This window comes from Sciurus carolinensis, chromosome 7, assembly GCF_902686445.1.
Source record: "Sciurus carolinensis chromosome 7, mSciCar1.2, whole genome shotgun sequence".
NCBI classification, from domain to species: Eukaryota; Metazoa; Chordata; class Mammalia; order Rodentia; family Sciuridae; genus Sciurus; species Sciurus carolinensis.
Genome location: NC_062219.1, coordinates 133,532,176 through 133,557,207, shown reverse-complemented (window position 1 = coordinate 133,557,207; position 25,032 = coordinate 133,532,176). Strand labels below are relative to the sequence as shown.

General features: G+C 40.4%; 1 protein-coding gene across 3 annotated transcripts in view; it reads left to right on the top strand.

Annotated features, from left to right (window-relative positions):
- Positions 1-18,402: 18,402 nt before the first annotated feature.
- Gmds (GDP-mannose 4,6-dehydratase) overlaps positions 18,403-25,032 on the top strand; it is a 604,350-nt gene continuing 597,720 nt past the window's right edge. For all 3 annotated transcript variants that reach the window (XM_047558608.1, XM_047558605.1, XM_047558607.1), the window contains exon 1: positions 18,403-18,780. In XM_047558608.1, the coding sequence (XP_047414564.1) occupies positions 18,679-18,780 (102 nt within the window). In that variant the 5' untranslated portion in view covers positions 18,403-18,678. The remainder of the gene's footprint in view (positions 18,781-25,032) is intronic.

The following is a 25,032-nucleotide window of genomic DNA, read 5'->3' as shown; positions in this document are numbered from 1 at the left end:
TGAGCAGGGTGTAGTGGCTCAGGCCTCTAACTCCAGTCATTCAGGAGGCTGAATCAGACCCTGTTTCAAAATAAAATAAAAAGGGCCTGGGTTCAATCCTGCCACTACCACCCCTCCCCCCAGAAAAGGAAAAGAAAGAATCTTCCAATTGAAGGTGACATTAATTACTACATCGGTCCTTAAATAGAATTGCTTTTTCTGGGTTGAATTAAGTCTCCCAAAACAAAATACCTAATCCTAACCTCTGGTACCTGTAAATAAATGTGACCTTATTTTGAAATTTGGTCCTTGAAGTTGCAACCAAATTAAGATAAACTCATACTGGAATAGGGTGAGCCCCAAATCCAATACCACAGATGTCCTTACAAAAAGACAGAGTTTGGACACACACACAAACACTCACACACACACACACACACACACATACACACCCCACCATGAGAGACAGAGGCAAAGATTGGGATGATATGTCTGCAAGCAAAGGAACACCAAGGATTGCTGGCAACTACTGGAAGTTAGGAAAAAGCTAGGAAAGATACTCCTCAGAAAGTATGTTCCTGTTGACATCTTGATCTCAGATTTCTAGTCTTCAGAACTCTGAGAGAATAAATTTCTGTTTTAACTCACCACTTTTAGAATACTTTATTACAAGAGTCTGAGGAGATGAATTCCCTGCCCCACACAGAGTCATGTGATTATCATTCTGGATTTGGTAATAATTTGTAAAATCAATGGAGATAGCACCAGGTTTTGGATATTTATGGATGAATTACTGAAATATAAACTTGGTTTTCCTATATGAAACTATGCTCAGAAAAGAGAAAAATGTTTGTCTTAGTTGTCTTTGTGCTGATAAAACAGAAGGCTATAGACTGGGGAACTTATAAATTACAGAAGTTTATTTTTCATACATCTGGGAGGTTAAAAGTCCCAGATGAAGAAGGCACTGATGGATTTGTTCTTTAGTTCTGCCTTAGTCTGTTATGTGCTGCTGATACAGAATACCTAAACCTTGGTACTTTATAAAGAAAAGAGGCTTATTTAGATTACAGTTCTGGAGGTACAAGAGCATAGTGTTGGCATCTGTGAGGACTTCCTGTCAAATGGCAGCCCTTGGTGTGTATCATGCACAAGAAAGCTCATGGTGAGACAAGAGGCCAGGGAGGGGTGGACTGACTCTTTTATAAAAACCTGCTCTTTCAGGAGGTCATGAGGACTTCATTAATTCATTCCAAGATAGTGCTCCTATGATATGATAACTTCCCACTAGGACCCATCTCTTAAAAATTCCACCCCCTCAATACTGCCACACTGGAAAATGAGTTTCCAAAGCATGAGCCTCTGGGGAACAAATCACACCTAAACTGCTGCGGGTTCTGAGGTGGCATCTTGGTGCTCCTTCCTCCAGAGAGGACAAACATATGTCCTCACATGGTAGAAGAGAGCACCTCTCCCAGGAGCCTTTTCCAACACTTCTCCCTCAGCTCCACCTCCCAATACAGTCGAATTGGAAATTAAGTTTCCAACACACCAATTTGGGAAGGAACAAAGCAGAAAAATGTTTAAAGGTTAAATAGGTTTAAAAAATTCTAAGGAAACAAAACCAAATCTTGTTCTTTCAGGCCACCTGGTCTCAGGGAGGATACTTGAAGGGGTGGTATAAGCTCCAGAGGCCCCTAATTACCCTGGCAGATGCCAGATGATTGATTATATGTTATTTGTGGCCATTAAAGTTCTTCTACTACCAACTTCCAGGATCCTTTCTTCTCCACAGGTGGTGGCCTGGAGAGATGTCTGAATAAGAATGCATTAAATTGCCAGGAACAGAATAAGCAAATAAAGTGGGTTTAAAAGATAAGGAAGGGGTTGGATGTAGTTCAGTGGTAGAGTGCTTCCCCAGCATATATAAGGCCCTGGGTTCAATCTCCAGGACACAAGAAGTCAGGAGATAAGAGGTTTCAGAGTTGTTTACTCTAGTAGCTCCATTTATGTCAGGGTTCTTCTGTTGTGGTGCTGATAGGGCTGGGAATATTGAACCCAGGGCTTCACACATGCTGGGCAAGTGCTTTACCACTAAGCTACATCCCCAGTTCTATGTCAGGGTTCTGAATTGCTTCTTTACAACTTTTTACTTTCCTTTCAGGGTCATAAAATGTCTAGTGCAACTCTAGGAATCTTCTCCTCACAGAACAACACCCATAACCATAAAGATAAGTTTGTCCTTGTTCATTTCCTCTCAAGGAGGGAAGCCCTTTCCAGAAGCACCCAGCAGATGCTCTTTCATGATCCATTCTGATCGTTTAGGTCTTGACCTATCAGAGATAATGGATGATGCATGCCCATGGCTTACCATGGTTACATGGCTTCAATGTGATTATCTATGTTTGATATCTGGCTTTATTAAATACCCTGTGGATAATACACCAATATGATATTGGTTGCTGCATCAAATAATTACACATGGAATCTGAATATTGATCCAGGTGATACATCTGTGAGAACTAGTATCTAGTAATGGTACTGTTTTTCCAGGTTGATGTATTCTGCTTTTACAAAAATGGTTCCCCAAAATGGTTCCTCCAGTAAATGCTACTACCTTCTAGAATTTATTGTTTTATTATAGTCCCTATCTCTTGACTATGACCTTGTGACTTGCTCTTGATCAACAAAATATGAGTGTATTAGTTTATTTTTCATTACTGTAACAAAATACCTGAGTCAGGCTGCTCTATAAAGAAAGGAGGTTTATTTTGTTTTATGGTTCTGGTCTAAGCTCAAGAAGTCACATATGGTGATGGTTTTCTTGCTGATAGAGTTCCTAGGTGATGCAGGGTGTCACATGGTGAAAAGGGAAAGAGCACACATATGTATCTGTCTTCTTCAGCTTTCTCCCCTTCTTCTTTTTTAAAAAATGTTTGTGGTGCTAGCAATTAAGTCCAGGGCCTTACACATGCTAGGCAAATGCTCTGCCACTGAGCTACATCCCCAGCCCCCTCTCCCTCCTCTTATAAAGCCAGCATTATTCAGTATTGGAGACTCTCCCTGATGACCTTTCTTATCCTAATCACTTGGCAAAGGACCCACCTCTAAACACCATAGTCAGATTAAGTCTCCACCCTCTCAATACTTCCCAATGGGGATAAATTTCAACACATAACCCTTGGGGGACACACTCAAACCCTGTCCATCCCATAAGTGCTGAGCCTAGACCATAAAAATCTTTGCAGCCTCCAACTGGGACTATTGGGACATTTACTCTTTGGAAGCTGGCTACCATGTTTTAAGTCTGACTACTCCAAGACTCCCACACTGTGGGAAAACCCAGGCTATCCACATGGAGAGGCTTCACACAGAGAAAAGAATGCCTATACAGACCCCAGTACCCTGGTCATCCCAACCCAGGTGTGAAGAAACCATCTTGGATTTCCAGCCCCAGGTGCCATCCGTCTGCAACCAGAAATATAATCTAAGTAAAAGCTTCCCACACCAGCCCAGTGTTATGGTTTGGATGTGAGGTGTCCCCCAAAAGCTCATCTGTGAGACAATGCAGGAAGGTTCAGAGGAGAAAGGATTGGGTTGTAAAAGTCTTAACCCAATCAGTTAATTAATCCCTGATGGGGTTAACTGAAGTGGTAGGGTGTGGCTGGAGAACTCTGGAATTGGGGCGTGGCTTTGGGGTATATATTTTGTATCTGGAGAGTGGAGTCTCTCTCTCCTTCCTGATGATGCAAGCTGCTTCCCTCTGCCACGCTCTTCCACCATGATGTTCTGCCTCACCATGAGCTCCAAGGAATGGAACCAGCCTTCTATGGACTAAGACCTCTGAAATGAGCCCTCAAATAAACCTTTCCTCCTCTACAGTTGTGCTGGTTGGGTCATTTAGTTACAGCAGCGAAATAGCTGATGAAAACACCCAGTCAACACATAGAACTATGAGGGATAATAATTTTTTTCTTATTCCACCAAAGTTGGGAGCTTCCAAGGATTGGGTGTGATGGACTAACCCTAGGGTCAATAATTCCCACATCCTGGTGTTTATGACTATTAAGATCCTGTCCCCTTGAGTAAGGGTGGAAACTGTGACTTCCTTCTAATTAATAGACTATGGCAAAGGTGATGAGATGTCACTCCATTTCCTTATTAGCTTATGTCATATAAGGCTCCATCTTGGCACACTGGATTAAGAGAGTGCCCTCACTGACTTGATGGAATAGCCATGTGGAGGAAACCCTTATAGTACAGAACTGCAGGTGGGCTCTAGGACTCAAAGTTGGCTTCTTCTGATAACTACCAAAAGAAAAGGGCCCTCAGTCTTATATCCACAATGTGATGAAATCTGCCACGGACCTAATGACTGGGAAGCAGGTTCTTCCCTGGTAAGCCTCCAGATGAAAACCCAGCCCAGCTGACACCTTTCTCACAGATATGTGAGACCCTGAGCAGGTGGGACAGCTAAGCCATGCTCAGACACCTGACCTATAGAAACTGAGACAATAAATGTGTATTGTTAGAAACTGCTACATTTGTGGTGATTTTTGTATGCAGCATATAAAAGAACATAAGCTGTGAGTATATTTTGAATGAGGAAAGGATGAGGATTGAAGTGGTCCAAAGATGGTCTGAGAGAGTTTCCAGAGAGGGCTGCTATCAATTCCTTCCTTCCCTGCGTATTCATACTGTTCCTTATATCAAGATATAGGATTGAATTCCTGCCCCTTGACTTTGGACTGGTCTTACTATGTTGCTTTGAACAATATGTGATGGAAATATTTTCCTGAGTCATCAAGGTTAAGTCATAAGAGTGATGCTGTTTCTCCCAAGGTCTTATAGAATCATTACTCATGGTAGTCCTGACTCACTAAGTTTCTAGCATGTCAAAGGGACCATGCAGAAAGAATACAGCGGGAGGCCAGTTGGAGAGAGAGGCCTGGCCATCTTAGATCCCAGATGAATCCAACCTTCCCTATCAAGGTACCAGACTGTGAGTGAAGACGTTTTGTATGCTTTAGACTATACTAGCCACCTTCTGAATACCGTTCTGTGACCCCAGTTGATGTCACAGGAGCAGAAGAACTGAACAGAAGAACCCTGCCTGAATTGGTGACTCACAGACTCATGAGAAGTTTGTTCCATAGCAGTCAGGCAGGATCTGGTTGGATCTCACCCAGAAAAAGCAGAGTAATATCCACACTGAGCTGAGGATATTCCTCCATTGCAGGTGGGTGGGAAGGACTCATGAGCAGAATTACCTCACCCATCACATCTCAGTGGCTGGGGCTGCATATCACATGTTTACATGTTCACATGTTTCTGCCCAAACCCTTCACTGATGAGGGGAATGGAATTATCCTCATGACTTTAGACTCAATCACTACCTCATGATCCTTTCCCTAAATACTTACTAAATACCCCTTGACTTGGGAGTCAAGTCAAAGTTTCTATTTATTGCCATGGTTATTGTGAGAAATAGAAAGTCCAGTGGTCCATTTTCAGAAAATAGTATTTAGCCTTAACTGTAAAATTACTGAGGATATAAGAAAATCAGCTAAAGAGGAAATAGAACAAATGGTTACCACAAGTTAACACCTGAATGCGGCAGATTCCCAGCCCCTTGACAAACAGGAGGTGATGAGAAAGGGACCTGGCCAGACCAACAAAGACCAACTTTCTATGTGCCAAAATGCAGTTAATCACAGAAAAGTTTTCCTACCACAAGAGAACAGAGGGAAGTGGGAACAGCTAAAAGTATATTTCTTTAAATTACCCAGGAGGAGACAGTAAAACCTAGGTGACATTTGGAAGATTGTAAAATCCATGGTACTCAGCCAATGAGGAACCAGGAGAGGGACCTTGTGCTCTAGGAGATAAGATGTTGATTGTAACTGCTCTAGGGGTGCCTGTACCCCAACACTCAATGTTGCAAGACTGTCATTTGAAAGTGTCACTTTCTCTATATCTTTTCTCTGTAACTCTCAGTCCACTTAGATTTGGACTGGAGAGCCTGTTTCTCACAATCATCTTGCCAGGACCATAACTGATACTAATTTAGTCACGATTAGCTCTACTGCTTGGTGGTTGCTAAAGATTCTTTCCCCACCTGTGTTTACTGCTCTTTGGCGAGGTTCCCAGAGGAGTCCTTTACTTTTGTAGGACTTATAGTTTGATTTGAGAATTGGGACAAATTTCCCCAGAGTGCATTTGAAGATTATCTAGAGGTCCTATCCATCATCATGTCACAACTGAATCTACTCACTGAGGATTAGGGTACAATCCAGGACAGAGCCCAGACACTCTTTAGCACCCTTCTATCCACATGTGAAATCCCTAAGACCTGTCTTCCGGAGGGTGATGGAAGTTCTCTAGATGGGAAGGAGGGGACCACTTAAAAAATTCATTAGGGTTTGGGGTTGTAGTTCAATGGTAGAGTGCATGCAGGTCCTGGTTTATATCCCCAGCACCAGAAAAATGAATCAAAATGAAAAAAAAATGCTAAAAATTTCACTAGGATCAATATTCTCTTTACATTCTCTTCCAGGAGGTCTAGCAAATCTGTGATGCATGGGATTCAAGTGCTTACTTTTATAATTCTAGCTACAAATAGGTCCCTAGTCAAGACCTTTACTGAGCATCAAAGTACTAGAGGGAAGATTAGAAGCCATTACTAGTTGTAGTGGACTCAGCCTGGAGCATTTGAGGTTTATGACAGCATCTTGAACATGTTAGTACAAAATGGTAAGATTTTGCTGGCAGTAAAGTACTCAGCGTTAAAAATGAGACCAATATCTTAACCTTGAGGCAATTTTGACATATTAGAAGGATCAGACTAGTAGCCAGGTACTGGAAAGTTTCCACACGCAGGCAAGGGTGTTTTATTACCTCATCTAATTTAAAAAACAATGTATTACTTCACCTCTAGTGTTTTATGTTATTGGAGATCCACTTTTATTGAGAACGGCTTTAAGAAATGTTGCAAAGGGAGGAGTGGGCATGTATATGTTCTTAAATTCTGAGAGGAGAATGTTGAAAAATGAGACCAGAAAAGACTTAAAGCTTCATATACTTTACCCTTCCGGGTTTGATGCCACTAATGGAAAAACAATGCTGAGCTTCCTAAGAGGAGATTTGCATTAGACAGTGGCAGCAATGATCCAAGGCTCTGCTCCCGGGAATTTGAGCAGAGAGAAATTGAGATGATAAGAACAAAAAACTTTCCCAATGAAACTTACCCAGTGAATAGTTTTACTACCTTGAAAACCACTGGTTCAACTTTTAAAAAATTGAAAACTTAAAAGAGTTAAGGATTATATATATGATATATCTATAGCTATATCTATCTATCTATCTATCTATCTATCTATCTATCTATCTATGTCTAGAACTTGCAACTTGTAATGCTCATTTTCCCAAGACAGATATCTATCTTGTGAAAATTAAATGAATGAGGATGTAAGAGAAATAAGTGTCTTTGATTATTTTAAATAATTTTAAAAAATATATATTTTTTAGATGTTAATAGACATTTATTTTATTCATTTATTTATATGCGGTACTGAGAATCGAACCCTATGCCTCACACATGGTAGGCAAGTGCTCTACCAATGAGCCACAACCCCAGTACTATTTTAAACACTTTTACTTACCTTTTCTAAACACACTGAGGTGAGGGCATCATGGTGAGTGCCTGAAGTCCCTGCTACTCAGGAGGCTGAGGCTGGAGGATCACTTTAGCCTAGGAGTTTGAGACCAGTTTGGGCAATATAGTGAGTTCTCATTCTAAAAAATGAAAAGTAAAATTAAAAAAAAAATACATCATCCAAAAATCTTAATGTAATGGTGTGATTGCAGTAATAGTAGCAGAATGGTGTATTCCAAAACTGTGTTGATGGATTTCATGAAGACCCTAGGAATATCTTGTTGCCTTCCAATTCTGTGTGTAAAATCCTACTGCTTCTGCTAAGAAAGAAGATTCATGCAAAGTAATTTTTTCCAGTGGAAAGCAGGGTTTTCCACACTGTCTCATGTCCAACAGAATTGGATTTTGTAAGATTTTATTTCAAAATCCAGTGCTTCAATCCTACTTATTACCCTTTTATTATTATTATTATTATTATTATTATTATTTTATTTTTTAATTTATACAGACTGCATTTTGATTCATTGTACACAAATGGGGTACAATTTTTTGTCCGTATGGTTATACACGATGTAGATTCACACCATTCATGTAGTCATACATGTACGTAGGGTAATGATGTCTGTCTCATTCTACCATCTTTCATACCCCCGCCCCTTCCCACTCTCACTTCCCTCAACATAATACAAAGTTCCTCCATTCTTCTCTTACTCCTCACCCTCTAACCCCCATTATATATCATCATCCACTTATCAGGGAAAACATTCGGACTTTGGTTTTGTGGGATTGGCTTATTTCACTTAGCATGATAGTTTCCAATACCATCCATTTATCTGCAAAGGCCATAATATTATTCTTCTTTATGACTGAATAATATTCCTTTGTCCATATATACCACGGTTTCTTTATCCATTCATCTGTTGAAGGGCATCTAGGTTGGTTCCACTATCTAACGATTGTGAATTGAGTTGCCATAAACGTTAATGTGGCTGCACTACTGTAGTATGATAATTTTAAGTCCTTTGGGTATAAACCAAGGAGGGGGATAACTGGGTCAAAAGGTGGATCCACTCCAAGTTTTCTGAGGATTCTCCACACGGCTTTCCAGAGTGGCTGCACCGATTTGCAACTCCACCAGCAATGTAAAAGTGTGCCTTTTCCCCCCACATCCATGCCAACACTTATTGTTGTTTGTGTTCTTGATAATAGCCATTCTAATTGGAGTAAGATGAAATCTTAAGAGTTCTTTTAATTTGCATTCCTCTAATTACTAGAGATGTTGAACACTTTTTCATGTATTTATTAATCACCTGTATATCTTCTTCTGTAAAGTGTCTGTCCAGTTCCTTGGCCTGTTTATTGATTGGGTTCTTTGTATTTTTGGTGTAAAGTTTTTTAATTCTTTATAAATTTTGGAGATTAGTGCTCTATCTGAAGTGCGTGTGGAAAAGATTTTCTCCCACTCTGTAGGCTCTCTTTTCACATTATTGATTGCATTCTTTGCTGAGAAAAAGCTTTTTAGTTTGAATCCATCCAATTTATTGATTCTTGCTTTGATTTCTTGTACTTTGGGAGACTTGTTAAGGAAGTCTGATCCTAAGCCAAAATGATGAAGATTTAGGCTATTTTGTCTTCTATTTGGTGCAGGGTCTCTGGTCTAATTCCTAAGTCCTTGATCCATTTTGAGTTGAGTTTTATGCAGGGTGAGACATAGAGGTTTAATTTCATCTTACTGCATATGGATTTCCAGTTTTCCCAGGACCATTTGTTGAACAGGCTATCTTTTCTCCATTGTATGTTTTTGGCTCCTTTGTCTAGTATGAGGTAACTGTATTTATGTGGGTTTGTCTCTGTGTCTTCTATTCTGTACTATTGGTCTGCTTGTCTATTTTGGTGCCAATACCAGGTCGTTTTTGTTACTATTGCTCTGTAGTATAGTTGAAGGTCTGGTATTGTGATAACTCCTGCTTCACCCTTTCTGCTCAGGATTGTTTTGGCTATTCGAGGTCTCATTCTTCCAGATGAAATTCATGATTGCTTTCTCTACTTCTATGAGGAATGTCATTGGGATTTTAATTGGAATTACATTGAATCTGTATAGTACCTTTGGTAGAATGGTCATTTTGACAATATTAATTCTGCCAATCCAAGAACATGGGAGATCTTTCCATCTTCTAATGTTTTCTTCAATTTTTTTCTTTAGTTTTCTGTAGTTTTCATTGTAGAGGTCTTTCACTCTTTTGTTAGATGATTCCCAAGTATATATTTTTGAGGCTACTGTGAATGGAGTGGTTTTCCTAATTTCTCTTTCAGAGGGTTCATCACTTATGAATAAAAATACATTAGATTTATGCATATTGATTTTATATCCTGCTACTTTACTGAATTCATTTATTAGTTTTAGAAGTTTTCTAGTGGAGTTTTTTGGATCCTCTAAATATAGAATCATGTCATTGGCAAATAGCGACAGCTTGAGTTCTTCTTTTCCTATTTGTGTCCCTTTAATTTCTTTAGTCTGTCTAATTGCTCTGGCTAGTGTTTCAAGGACAATATTGAGTAGAAGTGGTGAAAGAGGACATCCCTGTCTTGTTCCAGTTTTTAGAGGATTTGCTTTCAGTTTTTCTCCATTTAGAATGATGTTGTCTGTGGGCTTAGCACAGATAGCCTTTGCAGTGTTGAGATATGTTCCTTACTATCCCTATTTTTTCTAGTGTTTTGAGTATGAAAGGGTGCTGCATTTTATGAAACACTTTCTCAATATTTATTGAAATAATCATATGATTCCTAAGTTTAAGTCTATTGATATGATAAATTATGTTTATTGATTTCTGGATGTTGAACCAAATTTGAATCCCTGGGATAAACCCCACTTGATAATGGTGCACTATCTTTTTAATATGTTTTTGTGTGTGATTTGCCAGAATTTTGTTAAGGATTTTTGCATCTATGTTCATCAGGGATATTGGTCTAAAGTTTTCTTTCTTTGATGAGTCTTTGTCTGGTTTTGGTATTAGAATGATACTAGCTTCATAGAATGAGTTTGGAAAGCTTCCCTCCTTTTCTATTTCATGTACTACTTTGAGGAGTATTGGTGTTAATTCTTCTTTAAAGGTCTTGTAGAACTCAGCTGAGAATTCATCTGGTTCCTGGCTTTTCTTGGTTGGTAGGCTTTTGATGGCTTCTTCTATTTCATTGTATGAAATTGATCTGTTTAAATTGTATATGTCTTCCTGATTCAGTTTGGGAGGATCATTTGTCTCTAAAAATTTATCAATGTCTTCAATATTTTCTATTTTGTTGGAGTATAGATTTTCAAAATAGCTTCTAATTATGTTAGGTACTTCAAGGGTGTCTGTCGTGATGTTTCCTTTTTCATCATTAATTCTAATAATTTGAGTTTTCTCCTTTTCTTCATTAGTGTGACTAAGGGTTTACAATTTTGTTTACTTTTTCAAAGAACCAACTTTTGTCAATCTTTTGAATTGTTTCTTTTTTTTCAATTTCATTGATTTCAGCTCTGATTTTAATTATTTCCTGTCTTCTACTACTTTTGGTGTTGACCTGTTCTTTTTCTAGGGCTTCAAGATGTAATGTAGGTCATTTAGTTGTTTACTTTTTGTTATTTTAATGTATCAGCTCAATGCAATGAACTTTCCTCTTTGTACTGCATTCAGAGTGTCTCAGAGATTTTGATATGTTGTGTTGTTGTTCTCATTTACCTCCAAGAATTTTCTTAATTTCTTTCCTGATGTCTTCTGTTATCATTCCCTCATTCAATATTATTTAGTCTCCAGGTGTTGGGGTCCTTTCTGTTTTTTATTTTATCATTGATTTCCAATTGCATTCCATTGTGATCTGATAGAATACAAGGTAGTATCTCTATTTTTTCATATTTACTAATGACTGCTTTGTGGCATAGAATGTGGTCTACTTTGGAGAAGGATCCATGATCTGCTAAGAAGAAAGTGTATTTGCTCGATGATGAATGAAATACTCTATATAAGTCCATTAAGTCTAAATCATTGATTGTATTATTTAATTCTATAGTTTCTTTGTTCAGTTTTTGTTTGGAGGATCTGTCCAGTGGTGAGAGTGGTGTGTTAAAGTCACTCAGTATTATTGTATCATGGACTATTTTTTCCTTGGAATTGGGAAGGATTTTTTTGATCAAAGGCTGCACTGTAGTTTGGGGCATAAATATTTACAATCATTATGTCTTACTGGTTTATGCTTCCCTTAAGTAGTATGAAATGTCCTTTTTTATCCCTTCTGACTAGCTTAGGTTTGAAGTCCACTTTATCTGATATGAGGATGGAGACCCCTGCTTTTTTACTGAGTCCGTGTGCATGATATATTTTTCCCCATCCTTTCACCTTTAGTCTGTGGATGTCTTTTTCTATGAGATGAGTCTCTTGAAGGCATCATATTATTGGATCTTGCTTGTTAATTCAATCTGCTAGTCTATGTCTTTTGGCCAGTAACATTCAGAGCTATTATTGAGACATGATTTGTATTCCTGGTCATTTTGGCTTATTTTTGGTTTTTAACTTGACTTGGTTTCTCCTTTAATTGGCTTTTCCTTTAGGGTGGTTCCTCCGTTTGCTTACTTGCACTGTTGTTTTTCACTTCCTTCTCATGGAATATTTTACTGAGAATGTTCTGTAGTGCTGGCTTTCAATTTTTAAAGTCTTTTACTTTTGTTGATCATGGAAAAATTTTATTTCATCACCAAATCTGAAGGTTAGTTTTGCTGGGTAGCAAAGATTCTTGGTTGGCATCCATAATCTTTCAGAGCTTGAAATATATTGTTCCAGGCATGTCTAGCTTTTAGGGTCTGGGCTGAGAAATCTGCTGATACCTGTATTAATTTCCCTTATATGTAATCTGATGCTTTTCTCTTGCAGCCTTTAAAATCCTGTCTTTATTTTGTATGTTAGGCATTGTCATTATAATATGTCTTGGTGAATTTTGTGCATTTGGTGTTCTGTAAACCTCTTGTATTTGATTTTCCATTCTTCAGGTTTGGGAAATTTTCTAATATTATTTTGTTAACAGAATGCTCAATCCTTTGTTTTATATCTCTGTGCCTTCCTCAATCCTGATAATTCTTAAATTTGGTCTTTTCATGATATCCCATAATTTATGGAGGTTCTGTTCATGATTTCTTACCATCTTCTCAGTTTGGTCAACTTTATTTTCAGGATTAAATATTTTTTCTTCATTATCTGAGATTCTGTCTTCCACAAGATCTATTCTGTTGGTGATGCTGTCTATTGAGTTTTTAATTTGGTTTATTGTTTTCTTCATTTGAAGTATTTCTGTTTTTTTTTTTCAGAATCTCTATATCTTTATTGAAATGCTCAATTGCTTCCTGCATTTGTTCTTTTAACTGTTTACTGTAGTGACCATATATTTCCTGCATTGCTCTCTTATTTCATCCTTAGCTTCATGGATAATTTTAATTATGTACATTCAAACTCCTTTTCTGACATTTCTACTGCAATGCTGTCAATGGATTCTAACAAAATAGCATCTTGGTTTGTTAGGGACACTCTCTTCCCTTGCTTTTTCATGTTGTTCATGTATCTTCCCCTATAGCAGTGAAGATGTGAGCTATTAGTTTCCTCCCAGAGGCTTATTGTGACCCTGCAAGTTTCCAATACCTCTCCTTTGAGGGGGAGGTCAATATTAGCTGCACCCAATATAAACAATATGCAGTCCTAAACCAGATAGTCCCTATAAAGATGTTAGCTGTATTGCAATAAACAGGATGAGTTTGATTATTATCTACAGTATAGCCAATAGGCTTGCAATGAGTTCTACAATTTCTAAGGGTGGATAATGATGATGGGGAGGGGTGTAGGATGTAACTGTTAATGGGATAAGAAAAGAGTATATAGAGGTACTAGATCATGGGAAGAGTGAGCGTGGGATCAAAAGAAGTTGGTTGTTAGCATTAGAAAAGGGAGAAAGAGACTCCAAAGAAACAGGTAAATGAAAGGAAAATAGAGTGAGGAAAAATAAGAATAAAAAAATTAAAAATGGAAGAAAAATCTATGGTACAACAGTCATCCACCATTTAAACCTCCCAGTCCTCAGTATCCCAATGCAAATGACATACCTGTCAAAGAGCCTCAAGTCTCCAGCATGTGTCTCAGAATGGGAGCCGCCCCACCCAAAGATGGCAGCCTCCCCCTCGGGGATAATTCAAGATGGCTTCATCAGCCTCAAAACACTCTGGGAACTGTAGCACTGACTCACATGTGTGCCGAGTCTGTGCAGGGCGTGGGCGATCCAGGGTCCAAAAGTGGTGGGCAGTCATGGGTAGTCTGGCACTGGCTTTTGGAAGGCCACTTATTTCTTAAACTGGAAAACTGGTGCCAATCCTGAAGTGGAAGGAAAGTAAAAAGGAAATGGTCTATCCTTCTCCTTTGTATAATTTCTGTTGTTCCAACCCTTCTTTCTCAATCACACTCACATACTGTAATCATCTCATTAATCTTTCAATCTTAGGTGTGAGCACTGAATCTGGAGTTCTGAATCTTACTTATGCCACCATGTCAGTCAGGGTTTAGTGCTGGACACAGAGACTGCCATAGATATTTCAAGCAGAAAGGAATTTAATGCAGTGAATTCTATGTCTACAAAATTCTTGTAAGGAACACTTAGCAATTTTTAAAAAATTATCATGAGATTCCAGTCTAGGCCAAAGTGAAAATTTCATTCACACAAAAAACTGTGCATGAATGCTTATGGCAGTTTTATTTATGGCAGTCCCAAACTGGAAACAGCCCATAAGTTCTTCAATTGGTGAGTGGTTAAAAAATTGACATCCATACCATGGGATACTACTCAATAGCAAAAGTGAATCAAATGTCAATATATAAAACTTGGATGAATCTCCAGGGAGTTTGAGTGAAAAAGTCAGTTCCAAGAGATTATGAACTGTATGTTTCTTTTTGTATAGTAGCCCAGTGGAAAAAAATCTTACAAACCCGCAGATTGGTGGTTTCAGAGATTAGAGTTGGGGCAGGAGTGGTGTGGTTATAAAAGAGCAACATGAGGCATCCTGTGGTGTTGGAACTCTTCAGTATCTTGATGGAGGTAGTGGATGCATGACTATACCCAAGGATTTCAAGGCTGCTTTTGCTAAAAAATAACTCCTTACTTGGAACTGCAAATATAAAAGAAAATGGCATCTCTGGCTTATTTTGCATCTGTCTCTTTTGCTCTAAGTCTGTCATCTTGGATTCCAGGAACAGCATGTCTGATGGATAAAAAGTCTTGTGATGTGTCCAAATTACCCACAACAGAACAGCAACTTATTGTCACAAACAAGTCTCCCTGTGACCAATCCTGAGAAAATGATCAACCAGAACACAGTTTAACCAAGTCTGCTTGACTGTGCATATTTCTGGTGCCCCTTTTCTATATAACCCAGGAGTTCATGCCTGTATCTCTGAAGACCAAACTGGAAATGCTGGTCTCCTTTGACTTCCTTGGTTAGTTGTACTGATTAACGTTCCTTTCTTGCCCTTTACCATTTCGTTTCATCGTTTGGTTTTTGCGGGATGGCTGGACCTGATTTGCTTGGACCCCCAGAGTTGGGCATCTGGCCTAGGACTACAGTGGCACACAGAGTCAAACACAGTTTGAAATCCAAGGTAGATGATTCCAGGATACACCTTCCACACCCCCTCCCTCCCCTACCCCCATAGATACCAGATTCTCAAGTCTTTCATACAATATGGGGTAGTATTTGCATATATCTACATAATCCTCCCATATACTTTTTTTTTTTTTTTTAAGTGCTGGGGATTGAACCTGGGTTTCATGCATACTAAACAAGTGTTCAGGTACTGAGATAAAACCCCACCCCTAAATCCTCTTTAGATGACTTCTAATACCTTATATAATGTAAATGCTATGTATATAGTTGTTATGTTGTATTGTTTAGGGAATGATGAGAAGAAAAATGTCTATAGATGTTCAGTACAGTCACAAATATTGTAGGACTAACCTCATAATGCATAATAGAGGGTGATTGAATCCATGGGTGCAGAACACATGGATACAGGGGATCAACTATATTGACATTCTGGGCCAAATATTTCTTTGTTGAAAAAGACTGTCCTGTGCATTGTGAGTGGTTGAGCAACATACCTGGCCTCTACTTAATAAATACCAACAGCACAAATTTAGTTAGGACAACCAAAATATGTCTCCAGACATTGTTCAATGTCCCCTGGGGGGCAAAATTGCTTATGGTTGAGAATTACAATGTTAGAGTAAAACACAACTAGGACGATTGCCCCTAGAGCTTTCCATTATTCTATAACCTATAACTTTCCTTCTATCTAATGTAATCAACCTCATGCTACCCAGACCCTGTGCTGATGGCTATGTTCCCCTAATACCCCATGGAAAATTACAACATCCACCCCACCACAAATTTCCTTTCCTACCTCTAAACCAAAGGAACCAGAAAAATCTCTTTTCTTCTTTAACTTTCTGATATGGGGTGTATATTTTTCCTCCTGAAATTTGTATGTTGAAATCTTAAACCTCAGTATCTCAAAATGTGAATGTATTTGGAAATAGGGTCTTTAAAGAAGTAATTACGATAAAGAGTTTGTTAAGGTCCTAATCAAACATCCCTGGTGCCCTTACAAGATTATCAAATTTGGACACAAACACATATGTAGGAAGAATACCACCTGGACATGAAACAGATGGCTTTACAAGCAAAGGAGAGAGGCCTCAGAAGAAATCAACCCTTGATCTTGGACTTCTAACCTCCAGAACTGTGAGGAAATACATTTCTGTTGTTTAAGTCACCTACTCCATGGTACTGTGTTACGGAAGCCCTAGCAGGTTAATAAACTGCCTTACCACCTGTCTTATAAATTTTCTAGAAAATTATCCTTGTTTTCATCTCTGACCATCAATATTTTGTAACTATTTTTTTCATATCTTATAAATATTTTATTTTCAGGTCTTAACAATATTGATTTTATTTCTATGATTTTTGTTAGGCAGGAGTTCAGGGACGTTAAGCCAAGGCAGGGTATAGGAAAAATGTCACTGGAGGACAAGACAGGGAGATGTGTCATGACCCTGTTTATGACATCCCAATACTTTGACAACTCTCACTACTGAAGACTTATTGCCCATGATAACTCCTGCTATAGTTTCGGTGTTCTAAAATAACCAGTGAGAGCAAATCCGGTAAGGTCTTTGATCAGGGCCATATGGGGAAAAGAACACCTCACACCTCAGCACATAAGACACCAATTTCCAGATATCAGGGCTGTGAGCTTCTCTCTCTTGCTCTGCCCACTCTTCTCTATCTTATGGAGTGCTACTTTCATCTTCGCCTTCAATGAACCTGTACTTTGCCTGTTACTTCTGTGTGTCCTGCTCAATTCTTTGTTCAGGACATCAAGGACCTGGACCTCAAATAGAAGTTGCAAAGATAACATCTCTACTGTCACAGTTTTTACTAGGATAGGTGAATTTTCAGTGTTTGGTGGTGGGATAGTTTACAAAGTTGTGGGAGAAATGGGAAACATCTCCTCTGAACATAGATTTTGCTCAATAATTTTTTGAAAAGAGTCAATTCACATGAAAACAAATATGTTTCTAAGATAATCTAGTATATTTAAACGACATTTCTTGCTTATACTGAATTCCTCTAAATGAATGCGTTTCCTCTACTTAAGGGTCTCATTCTTACTGCAGAATTCCAAAAGCAGAGTCAAGGTATGAAACCAGACAATTCTGTCTATAAAACTAAGGAATGTTCCTGAGGGGTGGGGGAGGGACTGACTTAATCTTGAGTTTTCCTAATTGGGGATTCCAGGTCTGTATCATATCCTGTATGTTACGCTGGGCACTGTGTCAGTAAATCAGTTTGTGATTTAAAGCGATTATCTGAGGTTATTTATTGGGGGAGAGGAGTATGTACAGATAAGCACAGTGGAGGCAGGGAAGTTCACTTCCCTTCACATCTGAGTCACCTGCACTGCACTCCTTTACATGTCCCAAGTGTATATGCCAAATGCAAGCTAAAACCCACAGACGAAAAGCTGGGACCCCGCCTTGCATCTGAATTACTTGTCAACATTTGCCACTCCAGGTTTATTGACCCGTGCAGTCTTCTTGTCATTTCTTTATGCTGCACATGGGTGGTGGCTACAAACTTTCCTGTCTTGCACAGCCAGTCTTGCAAACTAGAATACTGTACTTTTAAATCGAGAATCTTGTGCGCCCTTCTAAGCCTCAGAAAAAGACCAAAGTCAGAAAGCCAGGGTAGCGCTGAAGTTAGTCTTTCCCTACATCTGTGACCCCATTTAGGGCCCTGTAACGCTAGTGTCCTTCCAGTAACATAAAACCAGACTCAAAGAGTCAATGCAACAGATTTCCAGGTATTATTTCTTAAAGTCGATAACCCGGGTCCTGGGACGACTCGATGTGGAATTCAGGGCTTTTTCCTAACGGAAAGGTCAGCCCGCAGTTCCTCCCAGCATCCTCGGGTGACAGCAGGATTCCTGGGATATTCTCGGGAGGGCGGAGGGGAGGACGCAGGGACAGAGACCAGGCCGCTGGTGGCCAACCCCTCCTCCTTCTGCTCCGCCGCTGGAGGGGCGGACGCGACAACTCGCGGCCTTCCTTTTACCAGAGGCGGTCGCAGCAGGCCCCGCCCCTCCCGCGCGGCCGCCGGCAAGGGGGCGTGGCTTGCCGCAGGCGCCGCGGCAGCGTAGCGGGCTGACGCGGATGACGCGGCGCCCGCCAGGCCGCTGCCCCGCCGCCCGGCCGCGGGGCCCGCCTCGGCCCGCCCCTGGCCCTCCCCGCCCGGCCTCCCGTGCGCCCCTGTCAGATTGTGGCGACCGGCCGCGCGGTGCGCTCTCCTCCGCCTGCAGCCGGGCCAGGCGGCTCGCGCGCGGCACACCCCCACATCCCAGCCGGCGCTGCCGCCCGAGCTCCGCTCTGCTCAGCTCCGCCCTGCCCAGCCCTGGGCCGCACGCCCGCCTGCCCTCGGCGACATGGCACACGCGCCGGCACGCTGCCCGAGCCCCCGGGGCTCCGGGGACGGCGAGATGGGCAAGTTCAGGAAGGTGGCGCTCATCACTGGCATCACCGGCCAGGTGAGTGCGGAGGCGGGGGCGGGCCTGGCCTGCTGCTGCCAGGCACGTGTGCGTGCGCTCCCTCTGCTTGGGGCTGCCTGCGTCTCCAGGAACAGCTCTCTGGGCGTCCCGGAAGGTGTCTGCTGCCGGGAGGTGGGACGGCAGTGCGCTGCGGGGAGTGTGTTGCATATGGGGAGCGCGAAATGTCTCCTGGGCTTCTGGTTTCCTCTGGGGGTTATGAGCACGGAATGTGATCAATAACTGGGCAGGATTACCCTCGCCCACCTGCCCACCAGGTGGACTGCAGGCTTGTATCGCTAAGCCTGAGAGTGCAATTGGAATTTCGTTCTTGCAAATCTTAGTGCCCAGGAAGGAGAAAGAACCTGTTATCTGTGAATATGGATGTGGAGTCATCCTGCTTAACTTCAGTGCCTGGGAAGCAGGGAAGGGGTTGCCTTGCTGCCTTCGTTCCCCCTCACCAGATTTCCAGATAGAAAAGAAAGTAATGCTGTGGAGTCACATACTAGCAAATATTTGGGTAAGGGGGGAACTCACAAAAAACTGTTTAAATCACATGAACTTTTGAGATTCATGATCGCATTTTGAAGGTTTCTCACGGAGAAGCGCACAAGTGATGCTAGCGTTTCCTTTACAAAGAAATGAATTCCTTCAGTGGGGTAGTCAGGTGGAGCTGTCCTGAACCTATATGGCAGGCTGAGTGCCTAGTTTGCGACAGTCTTCTCCTAGAGGTGTTGCAGCAGGTGAGGCAGACCACTGGTCTTATCAAGCTTCAATGGTGATGAAATAGCCATATCCACATAATGCTACAGAAAAAAATGTGATATGTGTGTCCTTGGATAGCTCCTGGTAGTTGGGTGACTAATTGCTGAAATAAAGAAGATGTAAAGATGATAATAATAGCTAATATGTATTGTGCTTTTTATATTCCAGTTACATGGCTAATAATAACTTACTGGTCCTTACAATAAACTTCCTATTAATAACCTCGTCGATGTGTAAATTGAGATTTAAGAGTTTAATTTGCCTGAGGTCAGACAGTTGTGAAGTGTCTAGTGTATCGAAGCTACTTTCAAAGCTCCCTAGCATTAGAAAAGGAGAAGTTGAAACTGGTCAGACACACAGTCCCAGAATATTAGACAATTTCAACTTCTGTATCCTGATAAATTTCTACCTATTATGCATCTTGTTTTGTGTAAAGTAATTAAAACAGGTGTTTCGAAACTAAGAGGAGTGGTTGGGAGAAGGATCTGAAGTTGAGGAAGAAAACTCATAATATCAGGCAGTTAGATAGTTCAGGGCCTACCTACTGTCTCATTCTCTATTTTTTGGTGGCGCTGGGGTTGAAACCCAAGACTTTGTATGCATGTTCTACCCCTGCAGCCCTGTCCTCTCTTATAATATTGGAAACCTTTCTACAGATGATTCTTTTTTTCCCCGAAACTTAGACTACCTCCAAAGCTCAACTGTTAGCTAAACTTATGTAATCTCTTGAAAGTAGCAGTCTTTTTAGAATTGTCAAGAAATTGGTAAAGATGTTAATTTGCTGTGTGTATCGCTTATACAATTTAAGTGACTAGCAGTCAGTTAGTGCAGGTTAGAAATGGAACCTTATTTAGTTCTTTGAGAAGGGTCACTTATCTGGTACTGAGTGACTAGGAAAACTTGAAAGAGGCCCATCACTCTAGTTTGTCCTGTAGGCTGCCAACAGGTATGTGTGTGTGTGGGGGGGTGTCTCCTGAAGCACCATGCTCAGCATGCCCTGACTACAATTTTTTTGGCTCATTTCCAATTTTAAACACCTGCCAGGCTCTCTGGTGCACAGCTACAATCCCAGCCACTCAGAAGGCTGAGACAGGAGGATCATGTTTGAGGATGGCCTCAGCAATTTAGCAAGACTAAGCAACTTAATGAGACAGTGTCTCAAAATGAAAAAATAAGAGGCTGGGATGTGGCTCAGTGGTAAAGCACTCCTGAGTTCAATCCCTAGTAACAAACAAACAAGAGAAAAAGCCCCCTTTGTTCTCAGTCTCCTGCTCTCTGCTTCAGCGTCTTATTCCTCAGTTCCCTCCAACATGTGCCCTCAGCATTGTCTTCTTGCTTACATAGTGTTGCATTGACTTCCTGTTGTTGCACGTAGCACAGTGCTGAATTCTGGAACTGCCACATAAATACTTGCTGATCAAATTTACTGCTCTTCTAAGCTTTTTACTTATTTTCTAGGACAGTGACTCCCAACCTGAGCATCAAGGATCCCTAGAGAACTGTGACATGAATACAAGGGGTTCATACCTTAACTTCTTGTGCTACTCACTCTGCTAGGCATTTTATGTATCTCTATCTGACTGGAGTTGTAGCTCAGTGTTAGAGCACTTGCCTAGCATGTGTGAGACACTGGATTTGATCCTCAGCACTGCATATAAATAAATAAAATAAAGATCCATCGACAACTAAAAAAAATTTTAAAAAAAGAGAGACGGGTATAACTTGTCTCCCTATTTTACACTTGACCAAATAAGGTTCCTTGAGGACACCTAATGAGTGTCAGAGCTGAGATCTTAATCTGGAGTCAGACTCTAGTGCATTTTCTCTGATCCATTTTGTTTTATTGTCTCAGACAATGAGAGAGGTGGTGGGGATGGAGGGAGGGATAGAAAGAGAGAGAGAGAGATATGAATGATGGAGTGGTTGAAAGATTTTCTTAGAAGACTCATATTCAAGTGCTTCTACTCTGGCACTTAAGGCTGTCATTGCAAATGTGCCATTGAGCTTAAATGGGCAATCCCAGGGTGTCTGTCTTATCTGCTGGGCACCTTTAGCATGTACTCTCAGGTTTCTTATTCTGGCTTTCCCTTCTGATCTATTCCTGTCACAGTAGTGAATCCTTTTCCAAAAAGTGTATCTTATTAAATCATCTTTAAATAAACCCAGACTCTGGTTTCCATTGCTGCCTCCAGGCCCTCTGCCAGCCATCCCCAAAGCTCACCTTCATTGTCTAATGATGTTTGCTGTTCTTTACTTACTGTGTGCATGAAAATGTTCTTGTTGTTCTTTGAGTACTCTTGCCTTGTACCTCTTTGGAGTCATTATTTGTGGCTGAATGGACAAGTCTTATTCCTTTTAGCTTGATTAAATGCTTCAGTGTTCTCAGACTAATCCTGCCAAATGCAGCCACTCCAGGAACTTTCTTTGATTTACATATATGCAATCCCTGTTGGTTGTATAGGTAATTTACATATCTTCATTCTTCCAACTTTTAGAAATATCGCTTTCACCCTGTTACCCCCATGTGGCTTTACCTAGTGGATTTTCAAAAAATTTGACTTTTTCCATGAAATGAACACATCTTTAATCTTTTTTTCATCTGCAACGGAAAAGACTTGTGTTGATCCTGCTTGGGATAAAAAGATGTATAAGATAAATTCTGTTCCCACCAACAATTCAGTCTTTGAAGAGCTTAAGACAATGCACATGAAGACAGTGAAACATAAAAAAATTAGTACTGCACAAAAATGTTAGAACCCAAATGAGTATTTCTTCCAACCTTAGGAGTTTTCAAATGGTAGAAACAGAAGACTGTTCTGGGTAAATAGCATATGCAGTGTGCAGAGAAGGGAGTTTTGGGTCAGTGGGGATAAACCTATAGTAATAATAAGAGAAACATTAATTTTAAAGAATTGTTGATATCATTTTGAGAAATTTTTTTTCTTCTTTTTGGTGCTGGGGATCAACCCCAGGACCTTGTACATAAGCACGTGCTCTACCACTAAGCTACACCCCCAACTCCTGCTTCCACAAAAGATTTTGAGGTGGTGTCAATAAAACCCGTATCATTGGACTTATCCTTAAAAAGAAATTGAGGGGCTGGGACTGAAGCTTAGTTGTCCAGCACATACTTAGCATTCATGAGATCCTGGGTTCAATCCCCAGCACTGCAAAGACAAACCCCCCCAAAATCCAGCACCCGCCCCCCGCCACCAAAATGAAAACTAGGATTCTATGTTAAAGACAATAGGAAGATGGTGCAGCCTTGGGCTGCACCTTATGGGTGGACCATCTTGATGAGCATTATACCTAGAGAGCCTGCCTGTGAGTCTTGAGAGCATGTGGAAGGTACAAGTATCCAGTGTGGTGAGAGAAGCAGGTGCTTTTTCATGAGGCCACTGCAGAGTGTTCTCAGTGACCCTGCTCCCAACTACATACTGATATAAGTGTTATAGTCCCCTTAGTGTTGCCTGTGTCCTGAGGTAAGTTACTCCCTCTCTAGGGGTCCTTTCCTTCTCTGTGGAGTGGGATTTGTGCTAAAGGCCCAGATTGGATTTGCCTTGTGAGATTCAGGATGTCCCTATTTTAGAATCTGGTACTTTATTTTGAACAGAGAATCTTGTCTAAGCTGAAGCATGCTCGCTTGCACTTGCGACCCCTCCCCCTCTCTTTTGGTACTGGGGATGAATCTAGGGTTACATCTCCAGCCTTTTTGATTTTAGGACAGGGTCTTGCTAAGTGTCCTCAAATTTATGTCCTCCTGCCTTAGTCTGGGATTATAGGTGTGCACCAACCACTGTGACTGCAACTGAAACATTTCTGTTCTATAAAAAACTCTTAGCTTTTCTGATCTAACTGCTCCCATGATTTAGTTGGTCTGAAGAGATGCCCTCTTGACTTGAGGATAACCTCCCCTTTTCTTTCTTCTATTAAGCATTGCACTTGAGCTATAGTTCTTTATTTCTTTCCTCTCTTAAATTCCTGAGCACCAATTTAGGGCTTTTTATCCCCTCTATGCTTAATTTATCTTTCCTTCTAGAGGATATCATATTTGGGGGCAAATTATCCTGTGCTTAATAATAGAAGTATTAGTAATTAAAATTAATTCATGCAACAAATGTCTGAGTGCAAACAATGTTTCAGGCACTGGGGCTACAACAGTGAACAAAGTATAAAATTACCATTTTATGACATTGATATACCAGTGGTGGTGGCAAAGATGATAGATATGATTATAATAATTAAAATGTATTGAACATTTACTTTGTGCCAAGCGTTGTTCAGAAACTTTCCCTTTGGTTCAAACTGTACTACTTGTTGAAGTAACAATCCTGTGAGGCGGTTTTCTTATCATCTCCAAGGCATAGAAGTTAAGGTTATGACCTGGAGGTCACTTGAATTGTCTGAGTTGTCGTTTGCAGAGTCAGATTTCAAGTATAAATCTCAGTGATTTTATTTCCTACTAGGTTTGGAATTCATATCAACAAATAAATTCTAAGGAGAGGTAACTGAATATTACCTCAAATTTAAGAAACAAAGCATTTCAGGAGTCTTTTGCAATTGTACAAAGATGGATTATGGTAGTGAAATAAGCCTGTATTAATTACTAAGTTTTATGTCCCCCCCATTTTATGGGTCACTTATTGCAAAGCCTTTTGGGTCATATCTTTAGTTAATTCTTTGGAGTAAACATGTTGAGAACTTTTAATCTTGCTGACTCCCAGAAGACTGGAACTCTGTCATGGAGTGGAGAGGATTAGAGGAGAATGAATTGGGTTTCTAGACTGAGTTGGGATTCTAGACTAACTTGGATTTGAATAACTGCTTAACAACTTTCAGGTGACATGACTTTGGGCAAGTTACTTATCTTTTCTGCCAGCTTGAAAGAGTAATTCATACCAAACAGGAAATAAGTTCTGCATAGAAGGAACCTTTGCTCCATTATTAGAATGGACCTTCCTTCACAGTGTTCACAAAATAATATAAAAAAAGTATTGAATTTTAGGAAAGGAAGTTGAATGTGGAAGGTATTAATATGAAGACTTGCTTTGCATGGGGAATACATTAGCTAGGAGGAGAAAGTTCCATAGCATTTAGAATCAACTATAAGGCTATAAAGTACTGGGAGGCCAGAAGATTGGCTGTCCAGTGTGTCTTACAGACTGAATGTGCAAAGCAGATCCTGTCTTATCTTCTCATATAAGAGGATTGTGGGCAGTGACTTCCACTTTAAATCTTCCTTCCTGGGATTTGCCGTGCTATGATGAAAGATTTGGCATAATTGGAGATGAGAGAGATGTCTTGAGTACTGTCCTGCTTTGATCAAAGACTGTTATGTGATGGGAAGACTTTCAGGTCTTCACAGCAAATGTAATTAATTCAAAGTGCTCTGTCCTGAGAAAGATTTCTGTCCTGAGACTCAGAGGCTGGGTTCTATTCCAGTTAATTGTATAGTTTTGCCAGGCACAGTTGTGCATGTCTGTAATTTCA